The sequence below is a fragment of the Homarus americanus genome, unplaced genomic scaffold, assembly GCF_018991925.1.
Source record: "Homarus americanus isolate GMGI-L3 unplaced genomic scaffold, GMGI_Hamer_2.0 scaffold54443, whole genome shotgun sequence".
Taxonomy (NCBI): domain Eukaryota; kingdom Metazoa; phylum Arthropoda; class Malacostraca; order Decapoda; family Nephropidae; genus Homarus; species Homarus americanus.
The window spans coordinates 8657035-8677029 of record NW_024750852.1 but is presented as its reverse complement, the minus strand read 5'-3'; the positions used below and the strand labels follow the sequence as shown (position 1 = coordinate 8677029).

At 39.2% G+C, this 19995-nt stretch overlaps 1 protein-coding gene across 1 annotated transcript in view; it reads right to left on the bottom strand.

The window, feature by feature from the left end:
• The window catches only part of LOC121854328 (nephrin-like), a 123500-nt gene that overhangs the window by 46922 nt on the left and 56583 nt on the right, over nucleotides 1-19995 (bottom strand). Inside the window, exon 2 of the mRNA XM_042348923.1 lies at nucleotides 2630-2762. Coding sequence (XP_042204857.1) covers nucleotides 2630-2762 — 133 coding nt within the window. The remainder of the gene's footprint in view (nucleotides 1-2629; nucleotides 2763-19995) is intronic.

Below are 19995 nucleotides of genomic sequence, written 5' to 3'. Positions count from 1 at the left end.
AATCTTTTGTTGTTGTACCATTCAGATCTGCAAAGATTCTAACCAAAAGGAATGGTTTAATATTAGTATTTGTGTATCGAAGCATCTGTGTACTTTAATTAGGTGTATCTGAGGACGAAAGTATAATCTCATGTATTCAGTCACTGGTGTCTTGTATAGGTAGTTAGGCAGGTGTACTTATTGATATACTATAAATGGGTGTATCCAATTACTTATATACTGTATACATAAGACCTTTAAGTCCTATTAGATAGATGTCTGGTCTTAAGTCCAACGAATATGAAAGGTTACAAGGTCCGATTCAACCGCACCAAGTTCACGTCAATACATTTTTCCAAAGTCCAGATATCAGAAGTTAGTTTATAAGTACTAAGATATTTAAGAGTTCCCACAAGCGCGTCAGGTCCAAGTCATAGATATGTAAAGGTAAAAGATCCAAGGCCTACAAATCTATTAAGGAATCGTAGGAAAAAACACTCGAATTAAGTCCTCAAATCTAGGTAGGATATTCACAAGTTTAATAGCTCCCAAAGGTCCAAAAATTACATCAAATTCACTCGTCCTATTGTCAGAAGTCCTAAAGACCACCGTGGCCCCACAGTCCATCGGAGAAAAGTCGTGGGCAAGCGGCAGTAAGCCACAAGTCAAGTATGAGGAGACACTTTATGACTGGCCTATTTTATTCATAGCTGGAGGCCATTATAGCTGTCCCCCGAGACCCGGGTCTTTCCTCGGGGGTGTACTCCTACGCTGTATATATATAGAGAGAGAGAGATGGCGAGATACATTCTCAGGAGGACACTAGAAATTGAATAATATATATATATATATATATATATATATATATATATATATATATATATATATATATATATATATATATATATATATATATATATATATATATGCTGATAACCACAAGGAAAGAAGAAAACACGAAGTTCCCAAGCGCTTTCGTGTGATTCACATCTTCACGGGTGAGTACAGTCTAAGGAGAAGTACAAAACAAGGTGTATATATACAGAGGAGGGTGAGATCAGGTCCACAATGGTCAGGTATTAGGTAATGACCATACTAATCTTTAAAAAAAAGCACCGCAGCGGTCGGTAGTCAGGTCAGAGGGTAAGGTGACCCAACCTTCTCACCTGGTTACAAATCTTCTTAATTACAAAATTGTCCAGTTTGTACATGCCATTACTCAAATTCATGTTGACTGCTTCGGTATGTTTAATGAGACTAGATTCTATAATGATCCTACTGTCAATTGAATTACAAGGTAATATTGAGGAGGCATTATCCCAGTCAATGCAATGCTTATTATCCCTCAGATGAACAAACAGAGCATTGGATTCCTGGCCTGTCCTAACACTCCTCTGTATATATACACCTTGTTTTGTACTTCTCCTTAGTCTGTACTCATCCCTGAAGATGTGAATTACACGAAAGCGCTTGGGAACTTGGTGTTTTCTTCTTTCCTTGTGGTTATCAGCATATACCTGGATCACGCGCAACTACAGTGATTTACTTGCACATATATATATATATATGTCTGTGTGTGTAATATATGTGTGTGTGTGTGTGTGTGCGTCAACCATTTATGTATATGCGTAATTGAATATTTGTTTATGTACGGTGTACGTATATTACGAAGGTTTTAAAGGCCGATAGATGGATACAGAAGGATACAGTTATCACACAAACACACATACAAAATTATATGTTTCGTACATACGGCCATACAAACACAAGCAAAACACTTACCTACGCATGTATTATGTATTATTTAGGTTTTACAAAGCGACAAAACGATGCACATTTTTACAGAATTATACATGGAAATTATTATACAATGATACAATGTTCACTGTAAATACTTTGTATGCATATGAATAATGGCTGTGTTGGTATACCAGCATCATAACGCTTATATCTGTGTTTGTTGTTATGGAGGAACATGGCATATTATATCTGGTATTTACGCCGCCTCGAGCTTACGTCCCAAGCAAACATATTACCGGGAGATACGGAAAGAAAACACCGGGAGTATTACAGTGAACAATAAATTACCAGACTTAGATATATAATGCAGGGTAGAGCCTTACCCGTGTGGTGGTAGTATCAGAATCGGAGCTTAAACATTAATAGGAATTAGAAACATGACTAAGAAATGCTCATGATCCCTGTACTGTACTAGCGTGTCCTCACTCTGTCTACAGGTGTCAACAACTAATTATCCTTACTGCGAATTTGATACAGGTGAATCTCTTTGTGGTGGAGACTGGGTATCTTTTATCTCTTGGTGAGAATTTGGGTGGCAGAGAGTGAATGATTTTATTTTTCTCTTTCTGCATGATAGCTACACAAAAACTGCCACTGAATGGATCTGTTTGTCACAGTTAGCTCACTCCTGATGCCTGGAAAATGTCTTATAATATGACTTCGGATACCTGTCCCTCTTGCCTGTCTACAAGTCTCTGTCTACACCTTTATACACGTTAAATGTGTATGAATTAATCTGTACACCTCTAAATATTACTTTGTATGAATTGTTCTACACATCTGTCAGTATTAACTGTTTTGAGTTTTTCCACACCTTTACATCATTTATGCCAAACACCTGGCAACACACCTGTAAATTGGAAGTCCTGTAGCACCACCGTAGAAGAGGACGAGGATAGGGAAGTCCCCAGGTGTAGGTGGCGTGACGTCACAGGGGAGGAGGGCGCGACCCCCCTCTATGGCGGACACTTCCGTCAGAGGACCTGTCAACACACACAAATAACATATATTTAAAGTGAATCTAAATTTACACTGTATTTGTACATTACACACACACACACACACACACATACACACACACACACATACACACACACCTCTCACACGAATGAGGCAAAAAACATGATGCCCTTTCGATATCACTGGACGCACAGGTTAAAAACAACAACAGCAAAAAACACACATATAACTTAACTAGGTGTGGCCAGGTACAGCAGGTAGGAGCATTAGGACAGAATACGTATACAGCCAACATTAAAAAAAAAAACGAAGCTTTATAGCACTGCTTAAACTGTTAGCCTTTGTACGAGTTGCCTCCCTATCCAAGCTATTAAAATTTTACACATGATTGATATCAAGTTTGAATCACGCTAATAATATTAATTGTCCTGAACAAAACAAGAGTTGGCATTATCCGATTACAAAAATTATTGATATAAATGTGTAAAAAAATAAATAATAATAATAATGAACTAGAGGTATAAAAGCAGAGTCCGCGAGGGAAGAGATATACAATAAATGATGTGGGGATTTTGTTGTTGTTTAGGAAATATGTATTGGAAATCTTTTATAATGAATTGTGTTGTGTTTTTATAATGTGGGGTGAGGGGTGGAGGATATGGTAAGGGTGGAGGTGATGGGTGGCGGGTGTGGTGGAGGTTAGGGGTGAAAGGTGGGGGTTGATGGTTAGGGGTAGGGGTAAAAGGTGGGGGTGATGGATAGGGGTAGGGGTAAAAGGTGGGGCTGATGGATAGGGGTAGGGGTGGAGGGTTAGGGTTGGGGTGAGAGGTGACGAATGGGGTGTTATTAATTACAGGGGTCAATAATTTATCAACATTCGTGACTTTTCCCCTGACCTTGGATGCTTCCCTCTGTAATACCGAGAAACAAGGTAAAAAATTACATTGGTTACGTTGTAATTAAGAAAGGTGAGGTTCAGCTATTATTCTTAATTGTACCTAACCTAACCTAACCTAACCTAACCTAACCTAACCTAAGTACATTGTCAATCCATATTCAACTTTTACTACATTCTGTTCCAGTTTCCCAAACAAACCAAAAATATGTGGTAATTATCCCCAAGACACAATTATTCATACAGTACATAACTTCACCACAAGTTTAATGTACAGACGAACAAAAGGCATTACTATACACCACACAAGCATAATATTTCCTGAACATCATCTACCTGTCAGTATTATAAGATATAATATACAATACACAATATAAAATGCATAATAAAATTGGCATAACTTCAACAATTTCCTTTTCCAAATACCGTCGACAGTGCACCATTTTTACAGAAGTATTAAATATTTAGAGGGTATATTTCCATACGGACCGCGCGCTCTCTGACGTCCCACTTTTATGTGATTTAATGTTGCAAGAGACGCGGTGAAAGCTGGGATGATCGCGTCTTTCTTTTTTTAATTTAACAAAGTTGAATGAAGGAATGGTTAGCTTCGTGTAAGCCGATTACTCTCTCTGGCCATCAGTGCTTCTTGACAATTCTGAGTTGATGTATATTATAAATCTGCCCAGCTACGTACAGTCGAGGTCAGACGTTAGCTCTAAGGCCAAAATGAAGCAGCATCGACCCCAAATGAGATGAAACAGTCAGGGTAAGTCAGTTCGGAGAGTCATTCCCGTGACTCAGTTTCACCACGGGGAGCGAACTTTTGTCCCTGACTGTACAACACAGTTACCAAAATACTTGCCATGTGACCTCCTTCTTGCGCTAAGTGTTATAATGTACTTAAACTTTCAAATCACAGTAAAAATATTATATAAATTAGCTGAATTATATATACGCTAACTGGCATAATAATCGTTGACATTATTGTTATGTTGCGTTCGTCTTCTAAATATTCCACAGCACCGCCCTTGTTTACGAGACCAGCACCACCCAGTTCAACTCTTGCCTATTCCCTGGCTGTAGTGTTTGATCTTTATATTCTTGGTGAATCATCTATTAAGGCCTTAATCATGCCCCCAAAGCGTAAAATGAGCGCACAAAGTGTTTCTGTTGCAAAGAGAAAGAAGAAAAAGTGAGGTCATTAAACGTAAAATTATAATTAATAGATAGATTAAAACCATCATCATTGTCATCACTATAATAATAATATTATTAATAAAAATAATTCAGTAGCATTATCCATTTACTGTCTTATTTTAGCTTTTATTTCTTCTTTTTTTTTACATTAATTCTTCATTGTTGTTGTTCCCAAGTCCATTTTTACCAAAGATAGAAGTATTACCATCAAAGACTATAATATTTCTAGGCACATTGCCCTCACAGAGTCCTGCCTGTAACCTGCCACTCGCCATACAAAAAAAATATATATATATAAATAAAACAAATCATCTTATCGAACATTCAAACAACGGGAACATGAAAAGGAAATATTTCTTTTCTCTCAAGGTGCTGGGGGCAGTATAGGTGGCAGCTGTGATGATGCCGCTTTCAGAAGTGACTTGTTACGTATGGGATGAAGAACTTAGTGCTGTTGTTAGCTTAAAGCTCCTTCAACTATGACTTTGACTTGATACAAAAAAAAAGGTGTATGGAGGTGTATCTGACTGGATAGGACAAAGTTACGGAGGTCTAGTGTGTGTGTGTGTGTGCGTGCGTGCGTGTTTACAAGTTAAGGATTGGGATGTTCACCATTACATATATATGATTTTCATACCATATCCTTGAATTACAACAGTTTTACGTCACATCCCTACACATCACATCACCTTTTCTCCACACAGTACCGCCACATCATCACTACATACATACGTAATACTCTAATCCCGAACTACCATACAATATTCAAATTTAGGAAACTTTACCCCTAGCCTATACAAGATTCTCACGGCCCAGAAGTTCCGACCAAACTAATATGTGAGTGTATTACCATATTCTGGTCATTGTGATAACAGCAGCGGTAACAATAGTAAAAACGAAGGTATTATACACAGTGATGGCAGCAATGGTCCTGGTTTTTAAGACTAGTACTGCTAATAATATTAACAATAATAATAATAATAATGATAACAAAATTAATTATTATTATTATTATTATTATTATTATTTTATTATTATTATTATTTTATTATTATTATTATTATTATTATTATTATTATTATTATTATTATTACAAATGTTCTCTCTTCCGCCCCTCACCTGGACTCCTGAAGCTGCAGAATTCGGCCTTGCTGGTACTTTTCAGGCCACTCTAATAATCAAACATTTATTATTCATGCTTCAAAGAGTCGTGATTCGTTCTTCAGGTCGAGCCATGTCTGACGAGTGGTTATGTCTCATGTCTCCACTTGACTCAGGTGGATATGATTCGTCATGGTCGGTGGTTGAACTGTGAATATCGATTCCTTGTGTCATGATTCGCGCTAGTTGATATATGACTTATGATTTGATGTTAATGATTTATTACAGTCGATCCACGATCCATCATTTCATTGAGGTGTGACTAACCATAGTAGTTGACCCCTGATTCGATGAACCTGAGTTAGTTCGATAAGATCAACCCACAATGGTTCACTATAAATGATCCACAATACATAGTTTGTACATCCAGGGTTCGCTATAATCATGACTAAAAGTGCATGATAGAACACACACATTTTACAAACACACACGGGGTAACGTCGCAGACACGTTGACTGAATGCAAGTAAAAGCTTAGTTTCATGCACAGCAGAAAAACAGTGAGGATCAATGTACAATCGAGCCGGCGTACAGTAGTTGCGTGTTCAGTTTTTCTCTGTGTACTAACCTAATGTCTTTTACTTCTAAAGTTTTCGTGCACAGAACAAGAGGGATCAGGAATATATATAAAGGTAAAATGATATATATATTATTTTATTTTTTCGGAGTAAGAACAAAATCTAAAGTATATTTCTCTTACAAATTGTTACGTTCTAGTATATTGTGATGGATAAAACAGCTTTGAGGTTATATGAGAGGAATATGACATCCTGGACAGCATAAAACACAAACCAAACAAACAAAATCAAACAAACAAAAATAAACAAACAAACAAGAGACAAAAGACGGGCAGGTGAGGTGAGAGGAGGTGAAGGTTGGACAGGTAGACCCAGGAAGCTGCAGGGTGGCCAGGTGTGTAGGAGGAAGAGGAGGAGGAGAACCCTAGCTAGTAGGAATCAATAAGTGAGGTGTGGAGGGCAACAGTGAGGAGCCCAGCACCATACTGCCTCCTATAGTGATATCAACAACATGGTTTACGAATCTTCAGGGAAAAATAAGGATTGATATAGTGAAACCTCTATTTAACGGACTATCTAGAGAGGAAAGTCCGATATATAGAGGTTCTGTGAAATGTGAAACCTACATCTAACGGATTATAAATACAAGTTCGTTATATCGGGAGTCCGTTATATGTGAAAACCCCCATATAACGGCTTTCATGGAGAGAAAAGTCCGTTATAGGAAGGTTTTACTATATGGCACTAAACAGGCAGATACCATTTGTTATTTTAAATGGGAAAAATATACATAGATGAAATTCTAATATGAATTTATGTCAGACATTAGTTCCACAGCGATACAGGTAAACGTGATTTATTAAATTCAACCTAAATTAAAAACAAAAAACCTAACCTCACCTAACCAGAAACACTCACACAGACACCCGTTTTATATGCCGTGGGCAGGTGGCGACATAAAAGCAGCTGTAAAAGACGTGGTTCGTAAAAAGATCATCTCCATAAGGCTCTGTTATATAACCTGCCGCCGCCTACCCTACCCTAACCTAACCTGGCACCACTTATACAGTTGTATCAGGCATTATATAACAAAATCTTTAAACTATCCCTGTATGATAGTTTATTTTAGTTATACCTTCTATTTATTTATATTATACTATATTATAGGTATATAAGAGTTATATAGTTTGGATTAATGCATATAATATAATACGGACAGATAGATACCATGTATAGCGAAATCTTTATTTAAAGGACTATTGGAAAGACATTATATCAAGGGTCTGTTAGATGTGAACTGTATAGAGATGAAAGTCCGTAATATTATGAGTCCGTTAGATGTGAAATCCCATTTAACGGAATATATGGAGAGTCCGTTATATGGAGGTTGTACTGTAGACAATAGAAAACCCAACCACGATTCTAGCCCGAGCGACTAGGCAACACTTTTAACCAGTAGTGAAGGCAGTACCAACCCGACCTCCAGTGGATAAAACGAACACTTAGCTAATGGTGAACTATAACTGCCGCAGACGTATATATTGCTGTACAGTACAACACAACACATCTTAATGGTTGTCACCCGCGACCATTTGGATTTGGCGCTCAAACTGATGTGGCTGGCCCCCCCTGTGCGTGCGTGTGTAGTAGGCATGCATTGAATTTATCATATGCAGTCTACAGTTCTCCCTATAACCATATAAAAGTACAGCCGTGCATCAGAGAACTGGGAAGTATTCTAGGCAGGGAGGTGAGTGGGCGCGGGGAGCCACCCGACCATCGACCACAGGCGGTCAAGTGTCGGCACCTGAGTGACGTGACCTGCCAAGCTCCTCTTATTTTTCAATAAATTTATAGCCTCACTCTCCCGCCTCGGTCAAATCGGGTTCCATAGTTGCCAGAGCTGATTGGTTCGCTGGTTATGTGCCTTCCTGAGGGCTATTTACGTGTGGAACTGTACTGCTGCTCCACTAGTCTGGTGACTGACTGCTAACTCAAGCTGTTTTATTTTGCATCATGCCTGTGTGAGGCGATGACGTAAACCATGACTGATGAAACATACCTAAATCTCAAAAGCTTATACAAATATAGTTCTTAGAAGGACAAACAGAAGAAAGTACAAGCAAATAGACGAAGAGGATGTAAAGTCGGGGAAATTAGTATATATGTAAAAGAACAAACAGTAATAGGACTCAAATACTCACAAAATATAACTCCAGGCTGAATAAGGAAGCTTTAATCTCACAAGACATGCATATGTTTTCTCACATATCACCAAACTTGTTCTGGAAAATCCTTTATTTTGTGTTTCACGCTTGGGAGACATATTGTGCAAGAGTTGTACCTTTCCAATATATATATATAACGACCAGAGTTGAAACACGTTGGTGTAGGTTTCTTTCAATTACCTTCTTATGATTGATTTTACTAACATAACCTTTTCTGGCGGTCGCTCCTTGTAGGTATTGAAATATTACAGTGGGATGATGTGGAACTGAGACCTGTGTACAGCCAAAAGTTTGAGACTGGAAAAGTAAATAAAGTTGTTTCTGGCTGCTGGTGACCTTTTCGGAAAAACAGTAAATAAATCCAACTAGACTTCGATATTCTTAACAGCAAATAGCATAATCTGGTCAAGGAAAGCAGTATCACACACCGTTTGTATATATTGGAGGTATTTGGTTTGCATGTTAGTACAGGAAACAGTAAACACTACTATGTGATATGTCGTGGCTGGACAAGGTCAGGCTGCCTTTTTTCATAAGTGAGTTACCATCCAGTGACCTTCAGACTCGCTTTCCTCACCACACCAACACTTCACCAGTCGGTCAGTCTATTTGCGTCGGAGTCACTGAAGCTGATTTTTATTTTTATTTTTTTACTCAGTTTACAAATAACAGATGTACAGTATTTTTTTATTTTTTTGTAACAACAGATGAGTCCCTCTTTCTGAAATGGCACCTGGTTAAATACACAGTACATATACAGTACATACATATACATCGACATATATGTATCGACAGGGATAACCCGATTCCCATCTCCAGTCAGTTCAGCGTCATTATGATCCTCTGCTGTACCCAAACTTTCCCTTAAGTTAACAAGTCGCCCAGAGGATAAGTTGAACTCGAAGACTGAAACTATCTAAAATTCAAATGTGTTTATACAAACACTAGGAACTGCGTCAGAATTGAGCCAAGTTATTGTTGCTCGTACTTGAATCAAATTGGAATAACGAGGACAATATTGTACATCATTCACACCCGCGTCATGGTCTAACAGCGACGATGATGACGCCACACCCACACAGGCCTCAGAATATTCGCAATGAAAATACCTGTCTTGTTTTTTGTATCTTATTGATTCATTAATGGATTTGATATACTTTGACTGATTTGTAGCTGGATACCTTAGTCTCAGGTGGGAAGTGTGTTGGAGGGCAGTAAGTGTGTGCTGGCAGGCAGTGAGTGTGTGCTGGCGGGCAGTAAATGTATGTTGGCGGGCAGGGAGGGCAGATTGGCGGACTGTTCTGTTAAAAAACCTGATCCCGCTCACAACAGTCTTCAAGAATCTTTTGTTTCTCCTGCCATCTCCACTACTTCTGCCCCCGTTTTTCGCCCTTCATCTAACTCCCTCACCAAACCTTCCAACTCTCCTGTCAAACTCTTGGCTCATCCCCTTCATTCCTGTAATCGATCAGGATATTCCTTTTTCCTACTTTACTGGCTTCTCTCCCTTCCTTCCCGCTTCCTGATCACTCTTCCCGCTCTCAGTTCCCGTTTTCGACCTACCTTCACTCCCTCTCCCTCCTACCACTTTCTCTTCTTTTATTCCCTCTCCATCCCACTTTGTCTTTACCTTTATTCCCTCTCCGTCTTCCCACTCTCTCTCTCTATCTCTCTCTTCCCTCTCCTCCTCACCGTCACCTCCCTCTCCCTCCTAGCGACAGGTACAATGTTGCCCTGGGGACCGCGGCTTACCAGCGATTTAAGTCATTTTTAATACGACACAGCAGCGACCACGGAAGAAAAATATGAGTATACAGAGAGTCGACTTTTTCCCCACATAACCCCCTCTAGCTTTCCTGTCCCCAGCGTGCGGTCAGAGCCTCATCAGAGCGTGAAGCTATAGTGTCAGTGTTATACCGTGAGTTTATAGTTAATTATTTTATTTTTAGTTTCTTATTGGTAAAATAATCATGATATAAAGTTAGGATATACATGAAGGGTGGTATATGATATCTACCTTAAGTCTCATATTATTGTATTGCATTTCGTGATTAGTGTGTGTGTGTGTGTGTGTGTGTGTGTGTGTGTGTGTGTGTGTGAGAGATCATACCTCATGTTTCACGCAAGGTTTTATAGGTATGATTTTGGTCTTATAGGTACTAATGTAAAAAAAAAAATCTTCGGGGTTATATTATGAAGACTGATGTTATGAATTACATTTGGTGTTATTGGAGTAAATGTTTTATATGTCGTTGATTCCTCAGGTATGCAAGGATTTAATGCAGGTTATGTTGATTATCCAACTTGTAATGTTCAATAAATAAGTAGATATGTCTTTCTTTCTTTTCCTTGAGAGAAAGACAGACAGATACCGAGATTTAACAGGAAATATAAAGAGACTGAGAGACAGAGAGAGAAAATTGGAGAATTTTCTTGATAACGGACAGGTTTTAGTACCCTTGTGGAAACAAGTCAACACAAGCTAAGGTGGGATGTTGTCAATCTCTTTTTCATCGATACATTCCCTGCCCAGGCGAGTTCCCCCCCCCCCTTCCCCACGGTACAAGTCCTCCCCCAGCAGGTCCCTCTTGCTTCCCCTAAGGTAGCCTGCTTGCATGGCCTCAGACGCCGGCAGGGGTACCACACAAAATATTTCCTCGCTATAATTAAAACATAACTCAGCTTCCACACGGTGGCTCCGAGACCCACTGCTTGGTCAATACGGCCGGCCAGCTGCTCGATCGACGCGTAATTGTAGAGTGTAGTTATCAGGCGAGGGAAGGAAGACCTGTTATAACGAAATACCAGAGAGCGTGTTCGTTCACTCGCTCTTGTAAAACATACAAAATAACTCTCCGAACACGTTGTAAAAAATAGTGAGAGCGATATATCGAACAGGTAGCAAGTGTCAACAGCAACCCCCAAAAATACACGGGAGACACATTCATACAGGTATACGAGAGAGAGCCAGTGTAATGTATAACTGAAATACTCTAACACAACCCCCTCGGTAAACCCAGACTAGCGTAATGAATAAATAAAAATCTATCGGAACGAGATAATTTAATATAACAAAGGGTAGCCTAGTCCCTCGTCCCCGATAAACCGTTTGCATTTATCGTCGTTTTGCAAATGTTGCCACGAACTGCACCCCGATCAGTTTAGCCTGGCCCTTTGTGACACGACAGACACGGGGATCACAGTATGTCTGTCTATGTATGTATTTATGTATGTGTATGTAATGTTATGTCTGTCTGTCTGTCTGTCTTTACGTTTTTTAATCTATTGTTTTTTTTTATATCTGTTAATTCTCTTCCACAATTTTCTTAATTTTAATCGATAACGAAACGATTTTTCATTGTTTTCCTGGTGCTATGGGGGTCAAAATCCACTAACAATATAAGGAAAAAATCAACCTGTCCTCACGAATGTCAGTCTCTCTAGTTAGCTTGTGTGTCAAGATAATGTTCGTCACGGCATATAATATTTACCTGGTCAATTACTCATATGCAAATTATTACATCAATTATTCAGTGTAATAAGATGTTATGAAGTGTTCTGCATTATGTGAAGCTTTGTAATATAACAGTTGCTCTTTTAATATTTTCGTTGGAGTATTCGGATGATTATTTTTTACCTGATAACACCTGCGAATTTGCCAGTGATATTGTTCAGAATTTTACAGAAGCCGATGATGACGATAAGAAGCTTTGAAACGTTTTGAAATTAATCTGTTTGTTGAAGCTTTTATTTATATTTTCGTTGTATGTATAAGTCTGTCCATCTTTTATCTATTTATCTATCTTGATCTATCTCTTAATGGGTTTGTCTGTTTATGTCTGGTATATATTGAAGCTATAAAAAGACCCTCTCACTGACTCGTAAATGAGAATCGTGGCAAAATAGGATGATGACAGAGGAAAAGATTTTAAATGGAGGGGGATAAGGGAGGAATTTTGTTTCGACGGTATGAAGGAAGAGCATAGGAGCTTTAACACCACCAGCAACAACAAGTGTTCACATCTAGCCAGCCTCATTACACAGAAAATCAGATTATAAAGCTGTTGCCCAATCAAACTCATTCTAATCTATCTCAAAATAAAGAGTAATTTTTAAAGGCCAACTCTATTTTTTGGGGGGGTTGTTTAAAGTTTTTGTATGAACCAGAGAGCCAATTATGATTTCAAAATAATTGGAATGGAGAATTCAATTTTGTCTAGCAATGGCAATCTGAGTGAAGTGACGAAATTAATTTATCTGATAACTCGTGGCTTTCAAGATATCTATAATGGACATCTCATTACGGGATAATATATTTAAAAAAAAGGGGGTATTTTATTTTATAATATTCTGGTCACCTGAAGAAGAGGCTGACGAAGGGGTAAGGGGAGCGGAAATCTATGAGGTATTCCAGTAACAAGGAGGAACACGGTAACACATTATTCAGGATAGGTTTTTGGGGGTTACTCCTTCACCTGGAAACGAACAACTGTAATATAACATCGTTAATAAAAAGTTGTAATGTTAACCCGATAATACAGGTTGTTGAAATTCTAATATAATTTATTGACAAACAACAATAGGGAAAGTTATTTGTTATTTATTTATAGATATAAGGATAGTGTCTTCACCTACCTGTTAATATAAACTGATCTAAAATGAAAATGGAAAATACTTAAAATTGTAACTGACTAGATTGAGCATCACCCGTTAACAAGTACTGTACATATAAACGAAAATCTAGATCCCCAGAAACTACAAATAGTGGAGGGTTTCCAAGACAGGCTTCACTGGTGGGTGGACACTAAGAGAGAGGTTCACTTCACTCTCAGAAGCCTGGCATTCTCTCTGGTCCTGAGTGGAAGCTCAATTTGGGCGGGAATTTAATCCATCAGGTCCTGTCACTTGCATGGAATCTTTGAACGTATTATAGAGATGGATAAATACAGTTATGTGTATTATATACACAAGCAGACACAGACACAGACACACACACGCACACACACACACACACACACACATTATTGCAGAACCTATCTTAGGATATTAAACCCCTTACAACTTCCCAAACTATGGACATAAATCTGGGAAAAACGATTTAAGATATTCCACCCTCACCTCCCCCTCCACCCTTACCTCCCCCTCCTCCCTTACCTCCCCCTCCACCCTCACCTCTCCCTCCACCCTTACCTCCCGCTCCTCCCCACTCCTCCACCCTAACCTCTCCTCCACCCCACCTCCCCCCACCACCCCACCTCCACACCTCCACGCTCACCTCCTCCCCCCTCCACCCACCTCCTCCCCACCTCCCTCCTCCCTACCTCCCTCCACCTCAAGGCTCCTCCCACTCCCGCCCCTCCCCACCTCCAACCCACCCCCTCCACCCCACCTCCCCCCCCCGCCCCCCACCACCCTCACTCCACACTCACCTCCACGCCCACCTCCCTCCACCCCTTCACCTCCCCCTCCACCCCACCCCTCCCTCCTCCCCACCTCCCTCCTCCACCTCTGCACCCCACCTCCTCCACCTCACCTCCCGCCTCCACCTCCCTCCAATCTCAGCCAATCCTCTCCTCCACCCTACCTCCCTCCCCACCTCCCCACCACCCTCACCTCCACACTCACCTCCCCTCCACGCTCACACCTCCCCCTCCACCCCACCTCCCCCACCCCACTCCCTCCCCCCTCCCCACCTCCACGCTTCACACCTCCACCCTACCTCCTCCACCCCACTTCCTCCACCCTTACCTCCCCCTCCACTTAAGATTTCCGTAACACGTAGGAGTAAACAACCCTTCAAAAAACTACCACAACTAAAGGAGCAGCAGCCTAACCAACAACTGAGACGTCCAGGAAAATGAGAATTGCATTTCGAGTAGCTTATCCTTTGAGCTCGCGGGAGATCGTCATCGCGTAGGAGGCGAGGCTGGTGAAGACTGCAATGAGTAGGGTCTTGTCTTGGTAACTTTAGGAGGTTGGACGTGTGTGCTTGATGACGTAGTGTGAGCTTCACTTGATATAACAAAGATGATTGATATAGGGAGGAGGAGCTATAACAGGAACCTAATAGGGAAGGATTGATATAGGATAAAGGAGTCTTCATGTGATTCTCTTGTATATAAAAACTGATATAGGATAATATATTCATGTTTTGCTCTGGTATATATGAAAGAGATGGTATGTAATTTACAAGGAAGGGGAATAACTTGACACTAACTACCGTATGGAAGAGATGATGTAGGTTAAGAGTCTTTCCATGGCACTCACCGATGTAGAGACAGACAGTGAGACCGAGAGACAGAGAGACCGAGAGACAGAGAGAGCGTGTGTGTGAGAGAAAGTGTATGAGTGAGTGAGAGGGAACTATAAAAACAGACAAAGTTATAATTGGATGCAGAAGCCCCAAGGTACTTGTTCAAGTTCTATTATTTTGTGTGTGTGTGTGTGTGTGTGTGTGTGTGTGTGTGTGTCTGTGTGTGTTGCTGTTCATTCGCAATTTCTCCTGTCGCCTCCTGATTCGTAGTTGATAGACTGCCTTAATATGATATTTTGCAGTGAAAGGCAGAATTGAGTTTTGATTGGTTGTAAGTGGCGGTGGTGGTGGTGGTAGCAGTGACGGCCATCTTAAATTTATAAAGCTCTCAGGTAATCTATATTTTATGAATTCTTTCGGATACGTTTGAATTATTTCTCTTGACAAGCTGTGGTGCATAATTCATAGTGGTAACATTTTAAGCTGGCAGGAGTCGATTACTTTTAAGTGCTGTTGGTCGAGGTGCCAAGAGAGGTTTCAGTGTACAGGTATGTTAACTCAGGTGAGGTTAAGGGTCTTTTAGATTAAGTTTGTTAGTTAGGGGAGGTTAGGATTATTTGAGGCTAACTTAGGTTGAGTGAACTTAAAAGTAATTTAGCTTCACTTGGGTTGAGTAGAATTAAGGATAGTTTAACTTATGTTGGGTGATATTAACTTAGGTTAGGTTAACGTGGGTTAGGTGAGATTAAAAGTAATGAAGGATAATGTAAGTTATGTGAGGTTCAGGTTCTAGTGAGTTTAAAGTCTTTACAACATTTATCTCGTGTCCCACAAATAGATAAGTAGGTACAAATAGATAGATAGATATATAGATAGATAGATATATAGATAGATATAAATAGATAGATAGAAATAGATAAATATAGATAGATAGAAATAGATAGATAGAAATAGATAAATATAGATAGATAGATAGATAGATAGAAATAGCTAAAAATAGATAGATAGATAGATACAAATAGATAGATAGATAAAAATAGATAAACGAAAAGAAAAAAACCCCTCTAAGCTACAATTCTCTTCTAAGTTGAAGAGGGAAAGCCAAGAGTGACCAGGAAGCACAAGAGAGTCTTTGAGGTATAGGTGAGTCTTATTTGGAGGCGTGACACTGAAATCCTCCGTTCCATATAAAGAACTACAGCCGCATATTATAACACACTGAGTATATATTCTTAATTAAGGTTCCTAACAACATTGTCCATCATTAGAATTCTCCCAAATTTCAGATTATTGTTTAAGCGAAAAAAACAAATTACAAATCAACAAGCATATAGTACTATTGAAACTCTCCTATAAAAAAAAAACATTAAAAAAGAATTAATCATATTTTTAACCTTGTTCAAACCGATATTATTGTTACGTGTTAATGTTCTACGACCTTTCCAGAAATGTGTTAATGGTCAATGTTAACAGCGAGGATTTGAACCTTCGTCATGTTGTAACCTGATGATGTTGTCTATATTTTTATCCCCCTGACTGAGACCTCCAAATGGCTCTTCATTTGTGGATATATCAGTAATTCAGTGGCAGTGTGTCTGTCTGTCTCTCTCACTTATCGAGATCACAGTTCGAACCTTGTTGATGATGGATGTTTATATACATGGCAGTAAACTTAAGTATATGATTTTTTTTCAGATATTGGGATATAAAACAGTGAAAATGTACCTTAGGAAAATCTTATAGGATCGGGAGATAATTTTAGAGAGAGAGAGAGAGAGAGAGAGAGAGAGAGAGAGAGAGAGAGAGAGGAATATAAAACAGTAATGCGGATGAGACAGAGTGAGGCAGTGAGACAGAGTGGGACAAAGAGACAGAAACCAATAAAATTATTCACTGTCTGATGCTAGTGACATTACGACGGCTGATCATTGATTACTGCAGCCCACCTTACTGCTCGTCTCTCTCTCTCTCTCTCTCTCTCTCTCTCTCTCTCTCTCTCTCTCTGTTACAAAGTAGGTTTCCTGCTTACGGACGTTAAAATGAGTGTATTTTTGTTTAGCTTGGTAAAGCGGGTTGTGTAATTGCCACAAACCTTACAACTTCACAATCATTTTATCTAAATAGGTTTTAGCTAATTGGCACACATCTATACATCTACTTTATCTAAATGGGTCAATGACTACTTGACACACATACACAATCCGGTTATTGAGTGTCCCTATTCGACACACCTGTATACTTGAACATTCATAGCGTCTACGTTGATTATTGGCTAATTGACACTCGCCTACACAGGTATACTAATTAGGTTATAGATAATTAGACACACACATATACAGTCAAATTATATACGTTCATTATTGGGTAATTGACACACACCTATAAAGTCGTGTCTTATGTATAGGTACGTCATTAATTGCTTACCTGGTTAAGTGGTTCGTAGGTGTGGTGTTTGTTCACAATTGTACGAACAAAGTGAATGTTGGGAGTAAGACGAGGATGGGAGAGGCGGGCTGAAGACAGGTAATTATCGTACCTTTCTGTATCTCTGTCTTCTTGTCTGTCTATGTCTCTTTCTTAGCTTCACTCTCAAGTCTTTTTGTACTACCAATTTTTGTCTGGGTCATCTATCACCTTCTGTTTCTATTCTTTGTCCTTCCTTATTCCTCTGTCTGTCTGTCTGTCTGTCTGTCTGTCTGTCTGTCTGTCTCTCTCTGCACTATCTTCTCCCCCTAATACCGACCCCGTGTTCCCGGTATAATGGCCTAGCAGGGCAAGATGAGGTCTGCACTACCTGGCGATGATTAAGTCATTATTCAAGGTGCTAATTCCCCTCCGGACAGTCGCGGATCCACAGGCAGTTAGTCCCAAGGGCGGGGAGGGGGAGATGTGGCCTATCTATGGTGTGGTGTGATGTGCTGTGGTGTAGTGTGGTGTGTACCAATATGATGTGGTGTGATATATAATTTGGCATGATCTAACGATATTTGGTAGTCTGGCAAGCTGGTATAATTCACAAGTATAATCTAGGAATTTTCTGGTATAATTAAGAATGCTTTAATATAACCTGGTATGTTTTGGTATAACATTAAATCCTCTGGTATAATTTGGTATCGCCTTATACAGAGCTTTGTCTGGTGAATCTATGACTCGGGGTCTGACAAAGACTAATTATTTAGCAGGTATGGACAGGCGAAATATTCCAGGCATTCTGAAAGCGTTTTAAGGTTGACAGGTTACGTAAATGGTCTGTGTAATTTTATCCCTCAACCTCTACCATTATATTGTACTCTATTTGCTATTAGATGTCCACTATAAGGCGTAATGGACTGTGTTATATTACCTACATTATTAGCTATTAGGTCTCCATTATAGCGTGTCATGTCATCCCTCAGGTGCCTCCATTGTAATATATATCTATTCGCCATTAGCTCTCCACTGTTGCACCAGAATCGAGGTATTTTCTTCATGACCTCCATTAGTAAAGAGGATACACCTTTTGCTACAGTGTTCAACTATCAAATGGGAAGCATAATATTACGAATGGTTAAAAAATAAACAATTCATTTTTGTTTTGTTATGATATTGGCAGTAAGTACTTCAAAGACTTGTATTTAAGCCTCTTTAAAATGGGGGTGGAGGTAGTACTAAAAAAAATCCCTTTCTCATCAAAGTATCGTTAACTTGTTAGTTTTTTATTTAATATAGAGAATATAAACGATAGTGTTCTTACCTCGTTACAAGTGAGCCATAAAAGGTAAAGTACAGAATAAAAATTAATGAAGTAATGACATAAACGATGAAAGTTCCCGCTTTTGAGAATCACAAATGTCGGTAAAAATCTTCTCAATCGAGGTTTCAAGTGACACGGGTGTAACTTTAGTGGGAATTATTAAATTAAATGGGTAGTTATATATTTGTGTGTGTGCGTGTGTGCGCCCTCGAGTGAATTTCATGATAGCAAAATCTATAAGTAAATATTGCTAATGAGTGACAAGTCTCCTTCGTAAAGTTTTAGCGACGGAGAGTTATTCATGAACTTGGTGAGCGGATTCCAGGGAATTATCAGTATCTCTCGTCACAACAAATTTTATAAGCCGAGGTGTGACACAAATCACCTGCATCTTTCTTCAAACATTTCGGAGAGGGAACAGTCCTGTGCGGCTGAGGGGCGTCCTTCAGACATAAGAGCCGGCGGGAATCCTGCAGGACGTGTGATGTGGACCGTTCACAGGCTCGGGGGGAATGTCCGCTTGTTCCACCTAATGGACAGTCGATTTGTTCTACCAGGGATTAAGTGTTCTCTGTCCCTTGTACCTTTACTTGCTGCACACCGTTACCTGCTCTCTCTCTCTCTCTCTCTCTCTCTCTCTCTCTCTCTCTCTCCAGCACATCATAAGTCTGTAAACATTAAAAGCGATACAATTTGAGCAGGATATATTCTTTTCCCCGTAACAAATATCACTTTCCCCTCTTCTTTCCTCAGCAGATATCTAGTCTTCAGTCTCTGGAACGAATATCTATAATCTTCAACAATCCGAAAAGCGAATATCTAGTTTTCTCTCGCTACTCTCATTTCGTTTCACACACAGAGAAAAAAGAGAGAAAAAAAACTCGTGACTGCACCTGTGAAATAATTTTTATTTTGGATATTTTTTTTACCTGATGTAGTATTTTAGTTTTGGGGAAATTTTGATGTTGGTTGAAGTTCAGTTTCATTGAGATAAATAATTAGTCTTACTAATACGTTGGCCTTATATTTGAGGAGTAAATTATTTCATGTTACTGAAATTTCTCTCGCGGTGATTGAAGTAATATTTTATTGTATCATGATAATAATTAAAACATATTAGTATTGCAATATATCATTAAGAAGTATATTACAACATAAGTTTTAAAAGTATATTCTCAACTTTTTTTCATAAACAATATCTAATTATATGTGGTCTCGTGTCATTATCCACAGCAGCTAAGTGATACATACGTTATCACAATAAACATT